This window comes from Vombatus ursinus, unplaced genomic scaffold (assembly GCF_900497805.2).
Source record: "Vombatus ursinus unplaced genomic scaffold, bare-nosed wombat genome assembly UNPS02010548.1, whole genome shotgun sequence".
NCBI classification, from domain to species: domain Eukaryota; kingdom Metazoa; phylum Chordata; class Mammalia; order Diprotodontia; family Vombatidae; genus Vombatus; species Vombatus ursinus.
Genome location: NW_020950326.1, coordinates 15,767,838 through 15,791,105, shown reverse-complemented (window position 1 = coordinate 15,791,105; position 23,268 = coordinate 15,767,838). Strand labels below are relative to the sequence as shown.

General features: G+C 39.6%; 1 protein-coding gene across 1 annotated transcript in view; it reads right to left on the bottom strand.

Moving 5' to 3' along the window:
* The window catches only part of MYO7B (myosin VIIB), a 129,007-nt gene extending 106,275 nt beyond the window's left edge, over positions 1–22,732 (bottom strand). The window contains exons 1-6 of the mRNA XM_027854723.1: positions 22,715–22,732; positions 16,553–16,660; positions 14,437–14,589; positions 12,705–12,889; positions 2,153–2,274; positions 807–949 (exon numbers count right to left, since the gene is read on the bottom strand). Of these exons, the coding sequence (XP_027710524.1) occupies positions 807–949; positions 2,153–2,274; positions 12,705–12,889; positions 14,437–14,589; positions 16,553–16,660; positions 22,715–22,732 (729 nt within the window). The remainder of the gene's footprint in view (positions 1–806; positions 950–2,152; positions 2,275–12,704; positions 12,890–14,436; positions 14,590–16,552; positions 16,661–22,714) is intronic.
* Between the last annotated feature and the right edge of the window lie 536 nt (positions 22,733–23,268).

Here is a 23,268-nt window from a genome sequence, read left to right as displayed (position 1 = left end):
AACAAATCTAATCCTTGTTCCACATGATAGCAATCCTTTAAATACCTGAAGGTGGTTCTCACGTCTCTTTCTAAATTGTCTCTTCCCTGGGCTATCTCCATTTCCTTCAGCCTCTCATCCTAAGGCATGATCTTGAGGCCCATGATCTATCTACATGTGTGGAGGGAACGCTCACATCTGTTTACTGAAATAAAGGAGTAAACCCGTTCCTGCCTGGGAAGGTTAGTACAATAACTATATTAGCAGACACTACAATGGTTTGTCTGGTCAGTATCTAAAAAGCTATTGTAATTTTGCGGAGTCCTGGGCCATGAGACTTTGGGCCACAAGATAGAAACAGGATGAAGTATTTGTGTGACCTAAAACAAGCTCTGCAAATTTCTACTCTTGAGCTAGAGGTTTAGAGTCTTTGCTGCAACCCAACACCATAAAACTATTATCTGGCACATAGAATAGAATTTTCTGGTATTCAAAATACGTGAGTTTTTAAAAAGTAATATTCAAAATGTATCTGTTTCCCCTTGAGTGGTATGCCCTAGACAGGTGCCTACCTTGCCTGCAGTTAGCTTTGGTTCTGGCATAAGACAAATTAGTTTTGACTCAGGGAGAAAAGAGGAAAAGAGCTAGAGCAAGGGGTGTCATCCAGGAGGGTGGTCTAAATGAATCAGGTCTGGGTGCCAGGGTAGTGGTGTACTGGAACGAAGACGTGGAGAGACACTGAAGACGAACAAACCATGGCTACTTGACCATTTCACTGTGGACTGCCTCTGCTGCTCAAAATGATCTCCCATGTGAGATAGACTTACCTGCCGGCAGACCCGGGACTTCTCTAGAAGGAAATGTTCTATTTGGGCTCCTTCAATCACTCCATTTTTGTTGAAGTGGATTTCAATGTATTTTCCAAAGCGGCTTGAGTTGTCATTTCGAACTGTCTTGGCATTGCCAAAGGCTGAGAAACAAAGAGGTGCCAGGGGAGGTCAGGAAAAGAGAAGAGGCATGATTTCTTCTCCATTAGACAGATGGTCACCATAGGTTTTCAGGAGGGTAGGAGGCAGAGTAGAAGAGGGAGTGGGGGGATGAGTATCAAATGTGATCTTAGCATTGCATGCCATTCCTCTCCATGAACAGAAAGTGAGTAATTGTGGGGTCCACATTCATTCCTTGCATTCTCAATGGTATCTAGATGGCCCAGTGGATAAAGCATGGGACTTGGAAGAGCTGAGTTTGAATGTTGCCTCAGACTTAGCATAAGCTGTGTGATCCTGGGCAAGTCACTTAACCTGAGTCTCAATTTTCTCATCTGTAACACAGTATAAAAATAGTACCCACCTCCTAGGATTGTTGTAAGGATCAACTGGGTTAGCAAATGTAAATTGTTTTGTAAGCCTTAAAACACTATATAAGTTCTATCTATTATTATTATCATCTAAGGTAGTATTTAGGGTAAGCAACATAATGGATCTACCCAATGAACTTGAACCATATGGTTGGTAGGTTCTAACAGAGCAAAGAAGAAGTAACTCTCCTCATCCCTACTTGGGATTTCTTTCTTATTTCCCTTGGAATTTCTGAGATCACCCAAACATTGTGTAACATCCTATATTTACATTCAGGAGCAGACTTTGGACTACTGAGGAATCCTCATGAACCATAAGTGGACACCAGACCACCTTGTGCAAACTACATTGCTTCATAGTAAGGGTGAGGCAATTCTAACCCTAGGGGCTCTAAGTTGGGGTCCAATGAAACTGATCTGCTTTTCCTCACAGAAAAGCATGCCTTGTCTCCTGTCTCCCATGCCTGGATGCTCTCCTTAATCACTGCTGTCACTTCTTAGAATCTGCCATTTCATTCAAAACTTGATTTTTACTACCTTCTACATGAAGCCTGATTCAGCTGCCAGTGCTCACCCCATATTAACTTGTATTTATTTTGTTTATATTTTCATGTTGTTTCTCTTCTTCCTCCCTTCCACAACAGAATGTGTGGTCCTTGAGGGCAGGGGCAATTTCATTTCTATCTTTTTATCCCCAGCACCTACCGCATTGACCAGTAGCTGATTAGTCAATACTTATTAATTGACTGACTGATTGAAGAAGAGATGGTCAAAGGAGGGACCTACCTTTTAAAGAAGGACTAGTGACCCACCTACCTTCCAGAATGGGGTTGGCTTCCAGGACCTGCTGCTCAATCGAAGAATGCTGGCCGCTAATGATGGCTAAGAATTGAAGTATCAGTTTGGTCGTTTCTGTCTTCCCAGCTCCTGACTCACCGCTGGAAAGAACCAAAAGTCAGACACATAGTCAGTCTTACAGGCTCATGGGATTTAGAGTTGGGAGAGATCATCTATTCCAATCCCTCATTTTGCAGCTGAAAAAAAAAGCTATGAAGTCATAGGTTAACTTTTCAGGTCTGACAAAACCTGGGATCTGTTTCACAGCATTTAACACAGAGCCCGACACATAATAGGTACTTAATAAATGTTCATTGACAACAATAATTTGTAGAGTGCTTTTATGGTGGTCAAATAATTTCCACATCCATTAAAGTGGTAGAATGTAAGAACTTGAAGGGACCTTGAAGATTAATGTTACTGGATTTTAGGCTTTCATCTGTAAAATGGCCTAGATGACCTCTGAGGTTTCTTCTAGTTCTTATCATCCATGACCTTGAGGTCAATCAAAAGTGAATACATTTTGATCCGTCAATACCACCTAGGTCTGTATCCCAAAGAGATCAAAGAAAAGGGGAAAAGACCTATATGTACAAAAATATTTACAGCAGTTCTTTTTGAGGTGCCAAAGAACTGGAAATTGAAGGGATGCTCATCAGTTGGGGGATGGTTGAACAAACTGTGGCATATAGTTGCAGTGGAATGTTATTATGCTATAGGAAATGACAAGGCGGGTAGTTTCAGGAAAAATGTGACAAGACCTATGTGAACTGATGCAAAGTGAAGTGAGAAGAACCGGAAGGTCATTGTCCACAATAACGGCAATGTTGTAACAATGATCAACTGTGAAAGACTTGACTACTCTGATCAATACAACAATCCAAGACAGGTCCAAAAAACCTATGATGAAAAAAAGAATGCTATCCACCTCCAGAGAGAAAACTGATGAACTCTGCAATTGAAGTATAACTTTTCCACTTTCTTTTTTTCTTTTTCTTTCTTTCTTTTTGTTTTGCAATTTGGCTAATATGGAAATGTTTTGCATAATTTCATATGTGTAATTGCTATCATTTTGCTTACCTTCTCAGTGGGTGGGGGAGTAATGGGAGGGAGGGAGAGAATTTGGAACACAAAATTTAAAAAGAAAAGCATATTAAAAATAAATAAATAATAATTTTATTTTTAAAATTAAAAGAAAAGGAAATTACTCTATCCGTATAAAAGACCTAGGGATATTTAGATTGGAAAAGAAAAGACTTAGTGGGGACAACAAAACTTCCTGTTGGTTGTCATGTAGTATTTAAAGTACCATCACCTGGAAAAAGGATGAGTTTTATTTCACTTGGACCTGGAAGGCAGAATGAGGACCAATTGATATAAGATACTGAGAGGCAGATTTTGCCTCTATATAATTCAATTAAATTCAATAAACATTTATTAAGCACCTGCTATGTACCAGGCACTGTGCTAAGCCTGTCCTCGAGGAGCTTACAGTCTAATGGGGGAGAGAACATGCAAACAAATATATACAAACAAAGCTATAAAGAGGATAAATAGGAAATAATTAAAGGATGAAAATCATTGAAATTAAGAGGGGTTAGGGAAGGTTTTCTGAAGAAGGTGGGCATTTAGTTAGGACTTAAAGGAAGTCAAAGAGGTCAGTAGTTGGAACAGAGGAGGGTGAGTGTTCTAGGCATGGAGGACAGCCAGAGAGAATGTTCAGAGCTGAGATGGAATGTCTTGTTTGTGAAATAGCCCAAAGGCCAGTGTCATTGGATCGAAGAGAATGTGGCAAAATAAGCTATCTTTAAAGATAGAGCTCTCCATTCCTAGAGGTCTTCAAACAAAGGCCCCTTCCAGGAATGGTGTAGAAGCAAGAATATGCTGGAAAATGTTTAATAACCAGCTCTCTGGGTGGGTGAGTGGGGATTTTAATCTGCATTATTAACATTTTCTACATTGCTTTCTTAGGTAGACAATCAACTAAATAATAAACCAAGCCCAGATTTGTAGCATTTGCTGAATTCCAACATGTCAGTGCTCACACTGAAAATTTAACAATTGGCTCTTGGAAGGTGGTAGGAGCTGGCTCCAGCATGAACCTGTGTAGAAGGGACTTCTGCTCCCCTTTGAACCAGACAACCTCTGAGATTATTTCCAACTCAGTGTTCTGATTGGTTACACAAGATCATGAGACTCAAAGAATCATAGAATTTTAGAGCTGAAAGGGATGTTAGAATTCCTCTATAACCAATCCCCTATTGGTTGAAAAGACCAGAGAAGGAAAGTAACTTTTCCAATGTCTCAAAGAAAGTAGGTAGCAGAAATAGAACTGGACTTCAGGTTTGCTAATTTTTAGTCCAAATACTTTTCACTCTACCAAGCTATCTCTCCACTCATCATTTACTCTACTGCTCAAGCCCTACTATGCATGTTCACTTTGGAGCTGTGTCCATTAGATTGTAAGTTTTTTCAGGGCAGGGACTATCTTTTGCCTCCTTTTGTATCCCCAGTGCCTGGCACATAGTAGGTGCTTAATAAATGTTGATTGAGCAGTTGTTTCCTTCATGCAAGATCAAACCAGGGACCATAGGACTCAATTCAGTGAGAAATCTGGTAAATACATTAGTGTAACATTTTAATCTTATAAACAATCATAATAGCTAACATTTATGTAGTATTTTAAGGTCTGCAAAGCATTTTATGCATATTATCTATCTCATTAGATCCTCACAGATATCTTCTGGTATAGTACTATTATTATACCCATTTTACAGATGAGGAAACTGAAGCTGAGAGAAATTAAATGCCCACAATCATATAGCAATTAAATGTCTGAGGTGGGATGCAAGCACAGTATTTCCTGACATCAAGTTTGGTTCTCTGCCCATTATGCCATGCTACATTTTTTGCAGGGGGTCAAGAGGACCTTATTTGATATAGTACTTGAAGAATTGTACAGAAATTAAACTTTAGTCAATTAAATCTTATTTAAATATATTGGAGAATTCGCTACCTAATGGGTTCACTGCAGCTTCCTTTTGTAAAGTATATAATCCCTACTGAAAGAATAAATTTTACAAATTGGAATGTAGTATATAAATTTTTTTAAATTGTGTATCCTTAATCCATAAAAAGATCTCTCCCCTCTCTCCTAGCAATCCAGAATTAGACTTTCAGCAACTTCAACATTCTACTCCTAGCATCCAACCCCAAGCAGAAGATAAAAGGTTTCTGAGAAGCAAATAGCTAACAAAAGCCTGCATACTTTACATTCTTGGCAAGATGGAGCCACCCTCTGATTCCTCACTCAGACAGAATAGGGCAGTAGGATACAGGGATATCCTGAGAAGTGACATCTGATAGTTGTCAGTAGACTGATTCATCTGACATTTTTTTCACAGAAGCTTTTTATTCAGAAGGATCTGTGACAAAATGGAAGTAAACTAGCATCTGGGTTATGCCAATTTTCTAAATACTGTGCAAAATTGGGTATAACTTGGCAGGAGGTGGGACATTGGGCTAGTGAGTTGACAATAATGTGGAGATGCTCCTACTCGTGTCCTAGTCTCTTCTAGTTTTGATCATGGTAATCTTATTGAAAGCACTGGGCAGAAGAAAAAAAATACTATTAGCAGAAAGAAAAATTATAAAATCCCAACATTCTATGAGAAAATTCCACCTTCTATAAGAAGCTGTTCCTAGTCCTCTTTAATCTTAGTACCTTCCCTCTGGGATTATCCCCAATTTATCCTGGTACATAGTTATTTACATATTGTCTCTCCCCATTAGACTGTGACTGGTGGGTTTTTGTTTTTGTTAGCTTTTCTCTGTATCCTAAGACCTTAGCATGGTGCTTGTTGACTGACTAACTGATTTGGGAAGTCAACAAAATGCTTTGATAATTCCTGAGGGTATCATTGTATTATGTGGTCTAGTACAATGATGAATGTTCATAATGTCCACCTTTCTAAATCCTCTCTATCTTTCGAGACTCAACTGGTATATTTCCTCCTCCATAAAGCTTTCCCTGGTCCTCCCAACTGAAAATGAGCTCTATGCTATTGGATTTCTTATTGTATTTTGTTTGAATCCCCTGCAGCAATGGTCAAGTATATGTCACAGTGAAAAGAGCATTGGACATGGAGTCCAAAGGCCCAGAGTGAGTCTCAGTGTGGCTGTGCAATGATGGACAAGTCATTTCTTCTCTGGGCCTTCATTCTCTACTCTCTAGTATAATTGTTCAGTAGTTTCAGTCATGTCTAAGCCTTTGTGATCCCATCTGGGGTTTTCTTGACAAAGATACTAGAGTGGTTTGCAATTTCCTTCTCTAACTCATTTACAGATGAGGAAACTGAGGCAAACAGGGGTAAGTGACTTGCCCAGGGTCAACAGCTAGGAAGTGTCTGAGGCCAAATTTGAACCCAGGTCTTCCTGACTCTAGGCCTGGTGCTCTACCCATTGTTCCACCTAGCTGCCACTTACTGTCTAGTACAAGGATAGTGGTATTTGTACCAACTCACTGGCAGGATTGTTGTGTTTTCTAAACCATGAAGCAATAAAACCTGAATTAATATGATTATAATGTGTACTTTAGCTACCTAGCCTATGTCTTATCCCTTCAATTAAATTTTAAAATCCTCGAGGTCAAGGACTACTTTATTTTGTCTTTGTATCTTCTGATAGCCTAACACACTGTCATGCATGTAGCAGGTACACAATTAATATTTGTTGAACATTGAAATAACCAAATTGCTGATAAAAGCAGCAATTAACAGAGACTTTTGTGTACCCTCGGTGAAGCAGGCCTCCCTCTCCTTGGTGGAAAAGTGGTGAACTATAGGTGTAGAATGGCACATATGTTGTTAGAGAGAACCAATGTGTCCATTTGTTTTGCTTGGCTATGTTTTTTTCTTGAGAGGGAGGCTTCTGTTGTGGGGCTGGGAGAGAGTTACTGGGAAATGACAGTGATTTTTTAAAAAGTCAACAAATCATTTTTTAAAGAATTAATTTTGTAATGGTTTTTAATTGAAAAAATATGACAAGTAATTGCTTAGTAAATGCTTGTTGATGGTCTTTTGTACTCACCATGGTAGACTGTGAGGGAATATTTTCAACATTGACTTAAAAAGTAAAGGTTTGAAATAGACAACAGATTTTTCTATGTGTTTTATGGGAGCAAAATCAGAGCAAATGAAACCAACACATATTTGTTGAGCATCTACTACGTACACAGCATCATGTGTAGAATTCAGAACCTATAATGTGCTTGGAGCAAAGGCAGTCCTCCAGCTTACTCCCCATGAGCTCCTCCTCTGCCCCCTTCTTATGGGGGGGCAGATCTCCAATCTGATTGGAAGAATGGTCAGGAAGGACAGATAATGGGAATACTCTAACTGATGTATCAGTTGAACAGTCAGAATTCATTTGGACTCCTCCTAAGCGTTTTGCCTCAGATATGACTAACATCAGGGCTATCCTATAATAAGAGCCAGGGCATTTGTAGCTGAAGCCTGAAACCAACTCTTCCATCATTCTGAAGGTGCTGCAGGCCAGACGCTTGGGACTAGATGTGAGAGGCTCAGTATTGAGGTGGATCAAGGAGAATAAGGAGAAATAAGTTAGAGCTCCTATTGATAAACTCTAACTTAATCCCACTTACGATTAAACAAAACCCACTTATATTGTGTTACTGTTCTCCTCTTTCTTCTCCCTCTATCTCTGATTTTCTCTTTCCTTTTCTTTTTCTGTATGCTTCTAGCTCACAGAATCAGAAGCATTTGAGGTAGACCTCAATGGCCATTTGGAAGGAATCTTCACTACAACATACTGGACAAGGGATCTTTCAATCTTTGCTTGAATCCAATGGGGAAGAATCCACTTTCTCTGGAGGTGACCCCTTCTATTTTTGGACAATTCTAATTAGGGAGTCACAGGCACCTAGTTAAAGCTGGAGGTGAAAAAGTTGTAGCTGCCTGAACTCATCTCTTCCTATTTTGAAGGGCATGTCATTTTGATTCCCTGAGATCTGGTTTCGTGGAAGAGAAGAGAGGAAGTCAGAGAGTGGTTAGAGTGCTAGGCCTGAAGTCAGGAAGACTCATCCTCCTGAGTTCAAATCTGGCCTCAGACACTAGCTGTGTGACCCTGGGCAAGTCACCTAACCCAGTTTGCCTCAGTTTCCTCATCTGTAAGATGAACTAGAGAAGGAAATGGCAAATCACTCCAGGGTCATGAAGAATTGGACATAACTGGACAACAACAAAAATCTGTATATAGGTGTTTGCATGTTGTCTCGTCCACCAGATTACAAGCTCCTTGAGGGCAAGGCCTGTCTTTTCCCTTTTCTTTGGATCTCCAGTGCTTAGCCCAGTGCCTGGCTTAATAAATGCGTATTAACTGACTGATGGTTTTCCTCATGACTACACTTTAAATACGTAAAGACAGCTGTCCTGACACCCCCTGAGTCTTCTCTTCCTCAGGCTATGCACCTCTCGTTATTTCCACCAATCTTTACATGAAATAATGGACTCTAGACCCTTTATTATCCTGGCTGTCCTGCTCTGGACCCTCTCCAGCTTATCAATGTCCTCCCTAAACTGTGATGCTCCAAACTGAATGTAGTCATCTAAATGTGGTCTGACTGTGGCAAAGTATAGGGGGATTATTAATTACTGCCTTATTCCCAGAGGCTCTTTTGATCCCAGGATTGCATTAGGTTTTTTCATAGTCACATCACTCTATAGATTCACATTGAGCTTGCATGTCATCAAAGTCCCCAGATATTTTTTCACCCAGGCTCCTGCCTAATGATGTCTCCCCATCATTTCCACATTATTTTTCTCCTTCTCCTCTCCCTCTTCTTTTTTCTCCTCCACTCTTCTTTCCTCCATCAATCAACAAATATTTTGAATACCTATTCCATGCTTGGTATTTGGTTACTGACAGATAAAACCTTTTCTCTGACCTCCTCTCTTTTCTTCCAAGAAACCAGATCTCAGGGAATCAAAATGACATGCCCTTCAAAATAGGAAGAGATGAGTTCAGGCAGCTACAAACTTTCTACTTCCATTTTCAACAAGTTTGCAACTATTATGGCCCTATCAAATGCAGATGGAAAGAAATGATTATTAACAACAAATAATTTGGGGAGATCCAGAGTTCCCCATTTTTCTATAGTCCTCATTTCAAAGATCAGTCTCTTGAAGGACATTACTGATAATGATATTGAATTAACTCTCCCAATCTTGGTGAGATCCCGCCCAACCTTCTTATGCAGGTTTGTGTGAGGATAAATTCTTTGAATAGATTGCTCAGGGCTCTGGGGTAATTTAGAAGTAAATAACATAAGAATTAGAATAGATCAGCCCCTTATTATAATATTCATTCTCTCTCATTAATTGCTAACCAGAGTTGGTTGCCACCCTCAGGAGCACCCCTCTTTCAAGGGCATATAAGCTGTAAACTGCCATGATTGTCTTTGGCATTTGAGAGTGCCACTGACTTCTTTTATTAAAATGTTGGCATTATTAATAAAATGACTAATTACCCAGAAATTATATCTCTTAAACTTTTTAAATGCCACAAGACATTTATCCTGTGTCCTATTTCGTGGGATCATGTTCTTAGTCAACAGTTTAGCACAAGCAGCTAGTAGCCCTGGGCTTGGAGTCAGGAAGACCTGAGTTCAAATCTGGATTCAGAAACTTACTAGCTGCGTGACCCTGGACAAATCACATAACATCTTTCCGCCTCAGTTTCCTCACTTGTAAAATGGGGATAATAATGCCACCTACCTCCCAGGGATGTTATGAAGATCAAACGAGATAGGAATTATAAAGAGCTTAGCAGAGTGCCTGGCACATATATAAACATTAGCCATTATTGTTATGTTATTTTAGAAAGGTAATTTATTTCAAACTTACATTCTCCCCTTCACATACTCTCTACACAAACCGGCCTCCTTGCTGTGCCCTGTACCTTAACTTCTATCACTCATCTGTGCTTTTGTACAGGCTCTGTGTCTGGAATGTCCTCCCTTCTCACTGTCACTGCTGAGAGTCCACAGCTTACTTCAAAACACAGCTTAGGCACCACCTCTTAAATAAGGCCTTTCTTGACTCTCCCAGGTTTTTGCACCTGTCTCTCACTTAGACTTGCTTTGTGTAGAATTATTTTCATATATAAAAGCAGCTAGGTGGATAGAAATTTGGGTCTGGAGTCAGGAGGACCTGAGTTCAAATCTGAATTGCTAGACACATGCTAGTTGTGACCCTGGTAAAGTCATGTAATCGCTCTGTGCCTCAGTTTCCCCATCTGTAAAATGGAGATAATAATAAGCATCTACCTCCCAAGGTTGTTATATCAAATGAGATATTTGTAAAGTGTTTTGCAAACATTAAAATACTATATAAATGCTAGCTATTATTAAGTAACTTGTATTTATTTATCTGGGTACATGTAGTAAACCCCTCCCAAGTAGAATGTAAACTTCTTAAGGCAAGGGCTATTTTGAGCTATCTCTTTTCATCCCCAGTGCCTAGCACAGTGCCTTGAGCATAGCAGGCAACTTAATAAACTTTATTCAATTGAACTTGACTTTAAACGATAACACAGTCAAGCTTTCATTAGCAGCCAATTATGCTTTTTAAAAGAGCCTTACCTATTACATCTTACCCTTATTATTTATCACATTTTCTTCTCTAGGTCCCTCTTCATTAAATGAACAAAGGTTCATTCAACCTTATATCTGCATTTATCTTTTCCTTTTATGCTATCATAAGCATTGTATAAACTCTCTCTGGTTCTCCTTTCTTTACCTTGAATGATTTCATACACCTCTCTGCATTTCTTTATATTCCAGTATTTTTTGTTGTAAATTGCATTATGGTATTCCACACATCAGTATACCACAGCCTGATCAGTCTCCAATTGTTGATGTTTAGGTTCCTTTCATCTTTTTCTCATAATCACAAATAATAGTTAGAATCCCAGAGGACATCCCTATATCACTGTATAATTCATGTATCCTTGAACATGAAGCCTTTTTTTTCTTTTTTATAGTACTTTAAGGGCATATGGGATATGTATTTGCATGCGAATAGGGATTCTTGGAGATGAAAAGTCTTGAAGACCTAAAAGAATGAAACAATAATGACTGAATTCCAGGAATCGGCTGCAGCACATTGGGACAAGAGATAAATGTAAAGTCTTATGAGTGAGTTTTTTTAAAATCGCCTTTATGATGGGGGAAGCATGGCTAGGCACAAGTTCGTCTGAGAAAGATCTAGGAATTTTAGTAGACAGCAAGCTCAATGTTAGTCAATAGTATGAAGCGGCAGCCAAGAAAGTGAATGCAAATTTAGATTGTATCAAGGGAGTAATGTCATCCAGGAAGCCTTAATCGCTTACTAAGCCTTAATCATCGAATAGGCTTTGCCTCAGTCAAACTGAAACCTGTTAAAGACCTCAGATTGAAAAGGCCAGGGTTCCCCACTGCATCCTGGGCCATCTCCAGTTGTCCTGATCTATATCTGGTCACCAGACCCAGAGGTGAAAGTGAGGCTGGTGACTTTGCACAACCCTCCCTCACTTAAATCCAATTCACTTGCATGTCATGGCATCACCTCCCTGATGTTATGGTCCTCTTTGAGAAGAAAAGACAAATTGTAGCAAGAGCAAGCAGCAGCAGCCCGGAGTAAAAAAGTAATAGGACTTCCCTACTCTACTCTGGTCAGATTATACATACAGAAGTGTGCTCGGGCCTGAATTCTACATTTCTAGGAAGACAATGATAAACTCCAGTGACCTGAGATGGGCAAATAGGATGGTGAAGCACCTTGAATTCATGCTAATACAAGAGCTGGTTGAAGGAATTGAAAAAGTTGATTTCCTTGAAAACCCCTACTCAAACTCTAATCAGTGTTAGCCAGTTCATTATGATTTTATAAGGGTTAATGATTATTAGAAATTATTTTACTTATTCATCCATTATTAATACATATTTTATATGTTACATAGGAATATGGATTCTAATTTAACCTGGAGCAGAGTAGAATTAAGTGGGACAGGGTAACTGTTTTCAAACATTTGAAGAATTGTCATAAAGATGAGAATAGATTTGTTCTGCTTGGTCTCAGGAGCCAAAACTAGAAGCAATGGGTGGAAGTTATTAGGAAGAAAATATAGGCTTGATCCAACTGGGAAAAAAGAAACCTTTTCAACAACATGAGCTCCTCAAAAGTGAAAGGAGTCGTCTCTGGGGAGAGTGAAGACATTGTGTCCAGTCTTCAAGCAAAGAGTAGGCATGTTTTAGAGGACTTTCTTGTTTAGGCACTCTTTGGACTAGATAGCCACTAAGGTCCCTCCCACCTTTGTAACTGAGATTCTATGAGATATTTGGACACGTTCTTCATTTTCCACCATGCAGGTACTCGCCTACTCTGCTTCTTCCTAAGGTTGACTCTGGGCTTCTTTGTCCTATGACCTCCCACATCTCAGTTCTGTAAGTGGAAATCCAATCCTCCCATGATACCTGATAACGCAGCACTGGTCTCTCTTGTTTTTCTTCATATTGAAATAGCAGCTGTCTGCGATAGCAAAGACGTGAGGGGGCAGTTCTCCTACCCTCCGGTTGTAGTACAGCTGGATCTGGTCCATAGTGTAGATGGGCAGCACCTGATAGGGGTTCACAGCCACCAAGATCGTACCTATGTAAGTCTGTGGAAATGAAAAGAAATTGTGACGTATCCATGAACCATGGCCCACAAAAGTGACGCTTGAGATAGCTACCTACTGGTATTCTGCTTAGGCTAATAATATGCCAAACTCTTGTGACGGGGGGCTGGATTGGCAAGCCCTCTTCAGATCAAAAGGCATGAGTGGGGTAAAAGGTAAAGAAAAGAGGAAAGAAAAGAAGAGGTAATGGAGGTAAAGGGGGATGGGTAAGCAAGACTGCTCTACCACTTCTTTTATTCTAAGGAGTGCTTGTCAGCCCAGTTCCCTGCCATGATAGCATGGGACTTCTAGAAAGGAGAGACCATTTGGGAGGTTATTATTATTTCAACATATATGGGTACTAATGGTGTTATTAACAATGGAAGGCTGCAGTATGCCATAAGGAACCAGCCCAACTCCCATGCGATAGATGTATAACCTAGAGTTGACTTAGTATTCTTCCAGGGAAAATTGAGAAACTGCTGGTTTGTCTTCAGGGCTCTTAGTTTCTCTGTCTCATGGCCTGTTTCCTTCCCTAGCTAACCTTATCTCCTCCCCACAGCCACAAATACATCCAGACCCCTAATACCTTCTCCCTCCTCTTTCCTGTCCAAATCTGTTTCTCAGCTCCTTCATTCATACTAAGGCACCAATGATTGTTAAGAGATTAGAATGTGGTTTCCCATTTATTTTAACAAGGAACAAAACCTTAAGCTGAAGCTTGATAACAGGCTTTCAGGCACCAGTTTGCAAATCAGAAAGGTTTGAAGGACTCATCAACCCTTCTCAAACCCCTGAAATCAATGACTTAGTGTTGCTATAAAGTCACAATTTTAGAATTACATATAGTAGACAGCAGCAGAGAGTGGTTGTCAGAAATTATTTACCTTAATGGGAAGACAATTTTTTTACTCATTTAGCAACCTTATCACAGGACACATCCCGGGGTGGGACCTTATCTGTGTCCAAGGGTAGGGCCAAGTAAAAGCCCACCCCCAATAAATGATGGCATCAGGTACCCTGAAGCAACAACAGAACTCTTTCATCCAAAGGCAGAGCTCTAGAAGTAGCGTTCACGGAGTAAGTGCCCATTCCATTTAGGGCGGTGTGTTGTTCTCAGAAAGGAGAGAGCACACAGGAATTAAGAGACATGATCCTCTCCTTTGCTGTAGGTATCCTAGAGGTCAACTCCAATCTGATCTTTAGATTCACTATCCTCTTGATTGGATACCATCACTCATGGCAGGGTTGATGCCATCCTCAGGGCTTTGCCTTCTGTCCTGCTGCTTTCTTTGCCATAACCCAAGCACTCTCTGGCCTTTCCATTGGCCATGAATGGAGCCCTCTTTTATGTGTTGTCTCCCCCATGTAGAGTGTGAGACACAGGGACTATCTTACTTTTCTACTTGTAGTCTCAGTACTTAGTACGATGCTTGGCACATAGTGAGCACCTAATAAATGCATTTCCATTCCATTCCATATTACTCCTGGAATTTCAAGGGCTGACATTGTACTGCTACTTGCATGGAGGCCAATTCCTTGAGACTCACATAGATTTTGTGCTTCTGGTAGCGGATGAGAAGGTTGTGCACCATACTAGCTTCATTCAGGTCCCCCAGGAGTATCATGTCTTCCATCCCCTGAGCTGAACTGAGGTTCATGAGTTGGAGGCATTTGAAGTCCCGAGCTTCAATCCAGCGTTCCTGGGCAAAAAAAAATGGGGGGTTAGAATTTCCTTAATGAGATGCTTTCCACTCACGGAAATCTTACTACTGACCCACTGTTTTCCTAGGAGTAGGAATGGATTTATCCTGCCCTAGCCACACTTTCTTGCCCACTCCTCCTGTGGCTAAAGGCAAATGACGATTAGTAGGGACCAGGCTGGAGCTGGGATTAGGAGTCAGTTAGTCTGTAGGCAGCAGACATAATGCCCTCTCACAAACATATCCTGGCCTGTGCAGGAATTATACCTGTGACTTTGGAATTATTAACTACCATGCTGTAACCTAGGTTAGAATCGCCTTATTAAAATCATATAAAAGAACTCTTAAACATTTGATCCAGGGACTGTTCAAGTCTGCAATGAGACCAGATTTCATGGTTAGAGTCGGGGCAGTGCCTGGGGGAGGAGGTGGGCTATGATACAGAGATGACAGCACACAGTTAGAGCAGATTGTATCATTCTTTTCTTCCTCCCTCTAGATTGCCACAAAGCCTGTTCCTGATGGAGCTCTGCCTCATCCATTGCTAGAAGGACCAGCATGAACAAAACTGACACTATCCTGGAACCAGGGCTAGCCCCTGTGGATCATGATCCTGGCATGTGCTATCAGCCAAATATGAGTCTGAAATGTCTGGCTGTGGTTAGTACACTTCCTTCTTCCACTTCACTTCCTCCCCCATCCCCTTTATCTCATCTCCTTTTACACTATTATATCCCCCTTATCTTCCTTCTAGTTTTTCTTCCCTCACACCCTCCTTTATGTCTTTATTTCTTCCTTTCCCCTCACATATTCTTCTTCCTCATAGTCTCCTTTCGCACTTTACTTCTTCCCTACAAGCTCTTCTTTACCTACTCACTTCTTAAAATTCCTTCGCCTTCCTGCTCTTCCTCTCTTCTACCTCCCCCAAACCATTCTTTGACTTCTTTCTTCTAATTTTCTGTCATTCTTTCCCCCAATTTTCCTTCTCCTCTCACTTTTCGTTACCTTTATTTCATACTTTACCTCCCCTTTTCTTTCTTCCTCATCCTATTTTTCCCTTTTTTTCCTTCCCACATCCTCATCTTTCTCCTCATAGTCTTTCTCCTCATATTCTTTTTCCCCAACATAGTTTTTTCACTTTTCCTTTTTTCGCTTACATCCTCTTCTTTCCTTAGAATTTCGTATTTTTCTTCACTCATCTGACCTTACTTTTCCTTCACTTAATCACAATTTCCTTCACTTAAAGCACCCTCCTTTCTCCCAATCCATACCTTTCTTTTCTCTCTCATGCTCTCTCCTGTCATGTCTTCTCTCCCAAGTCCTTCCCCTAACATTCCCTTCCCACTCCCCCAAACCCTTGGATTTCCAGTGTTATGTCAAAATAAAAGTGTTTTTCAAAGCCATATTGCAATATTAGCTTTGAATTTTTCTTGTTGTTCAGTCATTCAGTCATGTTAGAATCTTCGTGACACCCTGGACCATAGCATACCAATACTGTCCATGGAGTTTTCTTGGCAAAGATTTTGGAGTGATTTGCCATTTACTTCTCCAGCGTATTAAGACAAACAGAGGTTAAGTTACTTGCTTAGGGTCAGACAGCTAGTAAGTGTCTGAGGCTGGATTTGAATGTGGGTCTTCTTGACTCCAAGCCCAGTGTTCTATCCACTGAGCCATCCAGCTGCCCTATTAGTTTTCAGTTATCATCCATTTATTCTGGCTTTAATTTTTTTTATTTAAAAATATATGTACTCAAGATTTCATCATTATAATTTTTTTTCTCTCTTAGCCTTTTTTTTTGCCTTTATCATCTTCTTTTCTGGTGTTTGGAACCAATGTCTTAGAAGAGTAGCCTTTCCATAGTAGAAGGTCTCTGTCTTACAGGAAACTTCTACAGAGTGTGATATGAGTCCCTATTTGAGGAAAGGTTTCCTTCTGGCAAAAATCAATGATAGGAGGCGCTTACCTTTCCCTCATCATCTTCTACCAAGATTTTATTAGGGTTAGTGTTATCCTTCACAACTGCACCAATGGGGACATTGTTGGAAGACAAATCCACCCACACATGATCACCCTAGAAAGGAAGATGTGACAATTGAATAAAGTGAACAAGTATAAATCTTACCCATCCTTCAAATCCAAACTGAAATTTCACCTCCTTCATGAATCTTTTGAAGGACCATACCGCATTGTACAGTGGTATCTCTTTCCTTTGAATTCCCATAGTAACTACTATTTAACTGCCTTTAATTGTCAATTATCTTGTGACAAATTGATGTTTTGTTTTCTCAATTAGACTGTAAGCTATTTGATGACATCTCTTTAAAGAACCTTCAACATTTATAAATTCAATTCACTTTAGAATTCAACAAGCTTTTTATAGCTTTTTCTCTATCAACCATCCACCCCAAGTCCTAGTACTATGATTTATTTGATCTTCCTTTTATCCCTAACATAAAGGACCCATTATATTAGGCACTGGAAGAAACAGAAAACTTAATTAACATATAGCCAATACATCATCAAGAATGGGGGGACAGGAAATGACATGCATACAAATAACTATTATACAAAGAAGTTATTTGAACATGGTAAGCCTTCATTAAATAATTGTTGAATAAGAATGATTCTTGCACAGTCCTGAACAAATAATGTTGAATATTAAAGCCCAACTGAAAATAAAAATAAAATTGAATTTTGAAAAAAGGGTACTAAGGCTCAGAATAACTAAGGTTGACGATGAATGCTGAGCATAACAAAAAAAAAAAAGTGTTTTTAGCTAGGGGGCAAGAAGGGATAAACAACTGCCTAAGTAGCTAGGATGATCTTTCCATACTTATCTCATGTTATTCTCTTTCATTAGATTATTATACATTAGATTATTCTCTTTCACACAACCACAGCTACCTGTTCATTGATCTCAACATTCCTTCTCCTACCTCCATACATTTGAATAAACCACCCCCCCAAAATGTAAAGAAGGTGACCCCAGGATGCCAACTTGGGGGGAGGAGGTGATTCCTCCCTTTGGTAGTCCTTTAGTTTATTGGCCTCATTCCCTTTGGTGTTACTTCTCAGGGTCTTTTCCCTGGACCTGACTTTCCCCACCACCATTCTTCTCACCTACCACTTCCTCCATCCCATCTTTCCCCAATGGTTGTAGGTGCTGTGGGGACTGAGACTGATTCTTTGGAGTATAGACTATTCCTTGTCTCAAAACAACCACATTCAACTGGGGCAACCTATACTTTCCCTTCCTTCCAACTAAATTTGCTTGGGAGCTGGAATTCCTGGCTTTGTTGCCTGGAATGCACTTTCTTATGTCTCTAATTCTCAGAATTCTTATTTTCCTCCAAGGTTCAACTCAATTGTCTCTTCTTTCTTAAAGTTTTCTCTGATTCCTCTAACTTTTAATACTGTCTTCCTCCTCAAATTACCAATATTTACTTATCTGTCTGCATGGTATATTCTTCTCCAGAAAGAGAAGTACTCAACCTCCTCATGGTGCAGAGATTTATGGGAAGTAACATGGATGCCCCCTCCCTCCCAAAGTCTTTTTTCTAGGTTAAACATCCCCAGTTCCTTCATCAAATCTCCCTAAAATGTAGTTTCCATAGTCTAGCTGTGTAAAATGCAGCAAGTCACTTCTCATCGCCCAAAGCAGCTCTCAATTTGTGGTAGAATGGTTACTGATTTGCATTGGTAGAGGGAGTTTCCTCACTGGAAGTTCCCTACATCCATGAAATCACAGATCAAAAAAAAAAGTAATAATAATAGCTTATATTTGCATAGTGCTTTAAAGTTTGCAAATCCCTTTACATATATCATCTCATTTGAGCCTCACAACAACATTGTGAAAGAGGTATTATTATTGTCCCCATTATAGAGAGGGAACTGAGTCTCGGGAAGTTAAGTGATCCACCAGGTTCACATACCTAGTGATTCTCTTAAGACTAGAGTTGAACCAAGATCTTCCTAGATCTAAGTCCTGCCTCTATCCACAATACTACTAATTCAGCTTGTTGATGTTCTTAAAATGTCAATGAGAATACAAACAAGATTTTAAATGTGGTCTGATCAGTGCAGAGCTATCAGACTATCATATCCTTTATTCTGGACATTAGGATTTTCTTCATGCAGACTTCATGGCTTTTTTTCCATGCCAGAACACACCAACTCATTCAGATCTGGTATTCTATGAAAACCCCCAGATGTTTTTCAGTTGTGTTATTTGGTTCATATCTCCTTCATATTGTTCTTATGCATTAGGGCTTTGAACCAAAGTGTAGGGAGGCCTTTAACTTTTTCCTGCTCAGTTTTGTCTTATTACATTCTAGCCTGTCAAGATCTTTTAGGAGCCCTTCTCTGATAGCCAATGTACTATGTATTCTTCCCAATTTGACATCACCTGCAAATTTGAGAGGCCTGCCTCAGTCTAAGTTACTGATAAAAATGTTAGCAACATGGCACTGAGGACCAGATCTATGAGGAACTTCCCTAGAAAGTTCTTTCCAAGTTGATATCAAATCTCCTGTCTGCTGTGTTGTAGAAGGGATTCTAATTCAGGTAGAATTGGAAGGTGCCTTCCAGCCTTGAGATTTTATGATGCTGGTTCTTTGTCAAAGCCTGAATACCTCACCTGTCCTTTCTGTGGGTTTCTTTGATTCTCTTTTTGTACATACCCCAGGAGATGGAAACTCTATAATATCATCCCCTTTCATGGTTTTTCAAAGACTGCTAACATTTCAGTTAATTGTGAAGGTCACATCTGTGGGCTTTGGTAGAATCTCCCTTCAGGAAGCTGTCTCCTTATCTAAAGGAAAACAGCTCTGCTGAGGACTTGGGGGTGGTAGCAAAAGAGATATAAAGGGGAAGGAGAAGATAGCATTGGATTGGAAGGAATGGTTTTACCTTAGGAAATGTCAACTTGCAAGAATTCAGAGAAGCTAGTTATTCAGTCTAGGGGTTACCCAGATTGGAGATACCATCTGAACCTCAATGTGTGAGGGAGGTAAAGGTCACTCCTGTTCTGTATGTGGGAAAAGAGAAGAGCCCAGCCATAGCTGAGGGTCATCAATGAGACAAGATCTTGACCTAGGCTGTCATATGGTGGACTGCTGCAGAATTTTCCCTCTATGGGACAAATAATTTCCAATTAAGTAATGATTTCCTTCTGGGCATACTTGGAATTGAAAAGATTCTCAATTGTAGGAAACTTTTTCATTCATTAGTAGTCAAGGGGGAAACTTAGGGAACATAGATAGGTAATCTGTAGATTATCTCCAGTATAGATTACAACTTTAGTTCTATCAAATGTTACATCATGTGTTCATGGAGTCAAACAGTCATACATCAAGTCGGAGGACCTGTTGTCAAATCCCACCTGACACTTACTGTCCGTATGACTTTGGGCAAATCATTCAGCTCTCCTGGGTTTCAGTTTCCTCATTTGTAAAATGAGGGAGCTAGAACAAATTGCTCAGAGGTCCCTTCCAGCTCTAGATACATGGTCCTATGGTCCTTGACACACAAAGATAATATCTGAAAATCATGGAATCATAAGATGTTAGAGTTGGAAGGCACCTTACAAGTTGTTTAATACAATCACCTCATTTTACAGAAGAAAGAAAATGAAATCCAGATCTGAGTCATGCCTAAGATCTCCAGATAGTTAGAGGCAGAACCAGAACTTAAATCTGGTTATTCTGACTCTCAGTCTTTTTCTATACAATACTCTCTCCTTCAGGAGATCCAAGGCAGAGAGTAGAGTGGGTAGGACAGAGCATGCTGGACCTTTGAGGAGGGAGAACTCAGCTGTGCACTTAATAGCACTCTATAGGTGGCTCTTTATGCAATTGAGAAATTCCTGGAAATTTGAAGGTGAATCAAATTTATCTTAAATTCACTAGAAAAGATGGTCACTTAAAGGCATACTGATGTGAATTTTTTTTTCTAAAGAGTAAAGAAGCTTTTGGTAAAGAAAACATAATGCTTGCCCAATTTGGATTTTCATATACTTGTAGCTTTACCTCAACTATCCACTATGGAGTTGACATTCATTCTTCCCATAAATATCGCTTGAGTATCTGTCATGTGCAATGCATATACTAGTTCCTATGGGGTCAGGGAAAGACAGAGAAGATAATAACTACCTTCAAGGATTTGAACTACCAACACTTTAATAGGGGAGATAAGACATGTACACAAATAAGCATGTACTTCAGTGAACGTGCTTTGTGCCTTAAGATAACTTCATTGGATAGAGCACCAGCCCTGGAGTCAGGAGGACCTGAGTTCAAATCCAGATTCAAACACATAACATTCACTAGCTGTGTGACTCTGGGCAGGTCACTTAACCCCAATTGCCTCACACAAAAACAAAACAAAACAAAACAAACAAAAAAACAAAAAAAAAAACACAAAAAAAAATACACCTTCTTGAGTTTATCTAAACCTTATTTCAAGTTACATTACATTTACTATGGTACTTCTACGTGAAGCTTTTCCTAATCTCCCCTCAGCTGCCAGTGCCCTCCCCACAAAATCACTTTAGACCTATTTTTCATACACTTTGTATATATTTATGTCTGTACATATTGTCTTCCACAGTGAAATGTAAGTTCCTTGAGGGCAAGGACTGTTTCATTTTTGTCTTTGTATCTTTGATATCCAGCACAGTGCCTGACTCAAAGTAGGTGCATAATAAATACTTGATTGATTGACTTAACATCTCTAGAAGTAAAGTGTCATATGTTTATTCCCTGTTTGTGTAAAGTAGGATTTTTCCTAAAATGACTTATTTCAGTCCCCTGTGAGGCCTCCCATTGTTCTGGCACATGATCCCTAACCCTAAAATTTCCCTACCTATATCCTTCATTCATTCAATACTCAACTAAATTTTATTAAATGTCTTTAGAGGTAGTTCAATGCCGTGGAAAAAATGTTGAACTTGGGGTCAGGAGAGGCCTGTACTCTAGTCAGGGCTCTGACATATTTTAGCTTTGAGACCCTGGGCAAGTGACTTTATCCTTCTGAGGCTCAGTTTCCTCATTTGCACAAAGGGGGTGATAGTTCTTGTGCTAACTACCACACAAAGCTGTTATAAGGAAATCACAAACCTTAGGGAGCTATACAATTGTGAGCTGTTATTTTTAAACACCTTCTATTTATAAGGCACTGTTCTAGGTGCTGGAGAAGAGACAAAGATTAAAAACTACACACTCCTTGGTCTAATGGACATCTATCATATGTCAGTCTTCTTTTTCTGATGGAAAATATATCTTTTAGTCCATCCTCCTCTAGCAGTTACCCCATCCTTTTGACTATTTTGTTGGGCCGGATTTTTTTTTGTTGTCTGGATTTTCTAATTGGGTTCTGTTGGGTCTCCATTAAGGAGTGGTGACCAGAACTGTATGGATTTTTAGATATGTATTCACCATGGTTTTGTATACAGGGAGAAGAATTTTATTCTTTTTATTTTTGACATTTGATCTTTTAGAAAGAGCATGGTCCTTTGAAGGTACTCTTAAGTTGTATGGGGCTAGAGGGTAGGCAGGGGGAGATGTGTTCAAGTAAGACTTGGAATGAAAAGTTCTATAGCTTTCCCTCTCAAGAACAAAGCAATCTTTCCACATATGGCTGAGAGAGTATGAAGGACTGTGGGGGTTGGGGGACTGGGCACAGAAGGGAATATGAAATAGAGCTGAATATTTGGTTTGATATATAATCTTCCTTCCATATCCCAAGGACTAACCTTCACTACCTAGTTTTCTCTTGGGAAGATTCATCATAGGAATGAGAGACAACAATAAAAACAACAGCAAACGAGTCATCCTGCTTTTTAATTTGCAAAAATTTTCTCCCTTTATCTCACTTGAGTCTCACAAGAACCCTGAACAGCAGGTACCAATTGGTTCCTGAAAGAAAGGAGGACTATGGACGTACTCCGCTGATTCTGTTCAGATATCAACTTTTAGTTTTGCATTCTAGATTCTTCTTCCCTCCATTCTCTCCCAGATAAGGTTTAACTGCATCTATTACTTTTCCTCTCATGCTGAGAACAGATTTCACTTGGTTTTGTATAACTTCCCCCCATTTTGTCTTAGAACCCCAAAGATCAGCAGCTTACCTGTCTGAAAACTGCCATCTCAGACCAACTGTCCACATGCAACCTGTCTGCAAATTGAGAAGATACATGTTATAAGCAGTCCTTTATGATAATCAACTCAGTCCCAACCCAAAGGTTAAAAAAAAAAAAAAAACCACCTACCTCCACTAAGCCTAATGAAGCAAATATTTATTGAATGTTTACACTACAGGGATGCAGAAAAATTATAAAACCTGCACTTTACCCCACAAGGAATTTATACTCTGGCTGGAGAGACAACTGAAACAATTAAAGATTAATAGGAGACAAGGTATGATTAAGTGCTAAGTGGAATGGGACCTGCTAAGTTCTTGATTGGATGTCTTTAGTTAGTAACCCATACCATTTCTGTTCTTTTGCTGCTCTTTCTGTTTGATCAGGAAGCAAATTTAATTGCTTTTTTTCTTTTTTTTTTAAGTCTTTGATTTAAGGGGTTCTTTGCTGGGTAGGAGAGGAAGAGGAGGAGACCTATTAGAAAAGGAATTTAATGTAACAATAAAAACCATCAAATCAAATTAAAATAAATGAGTGTACTG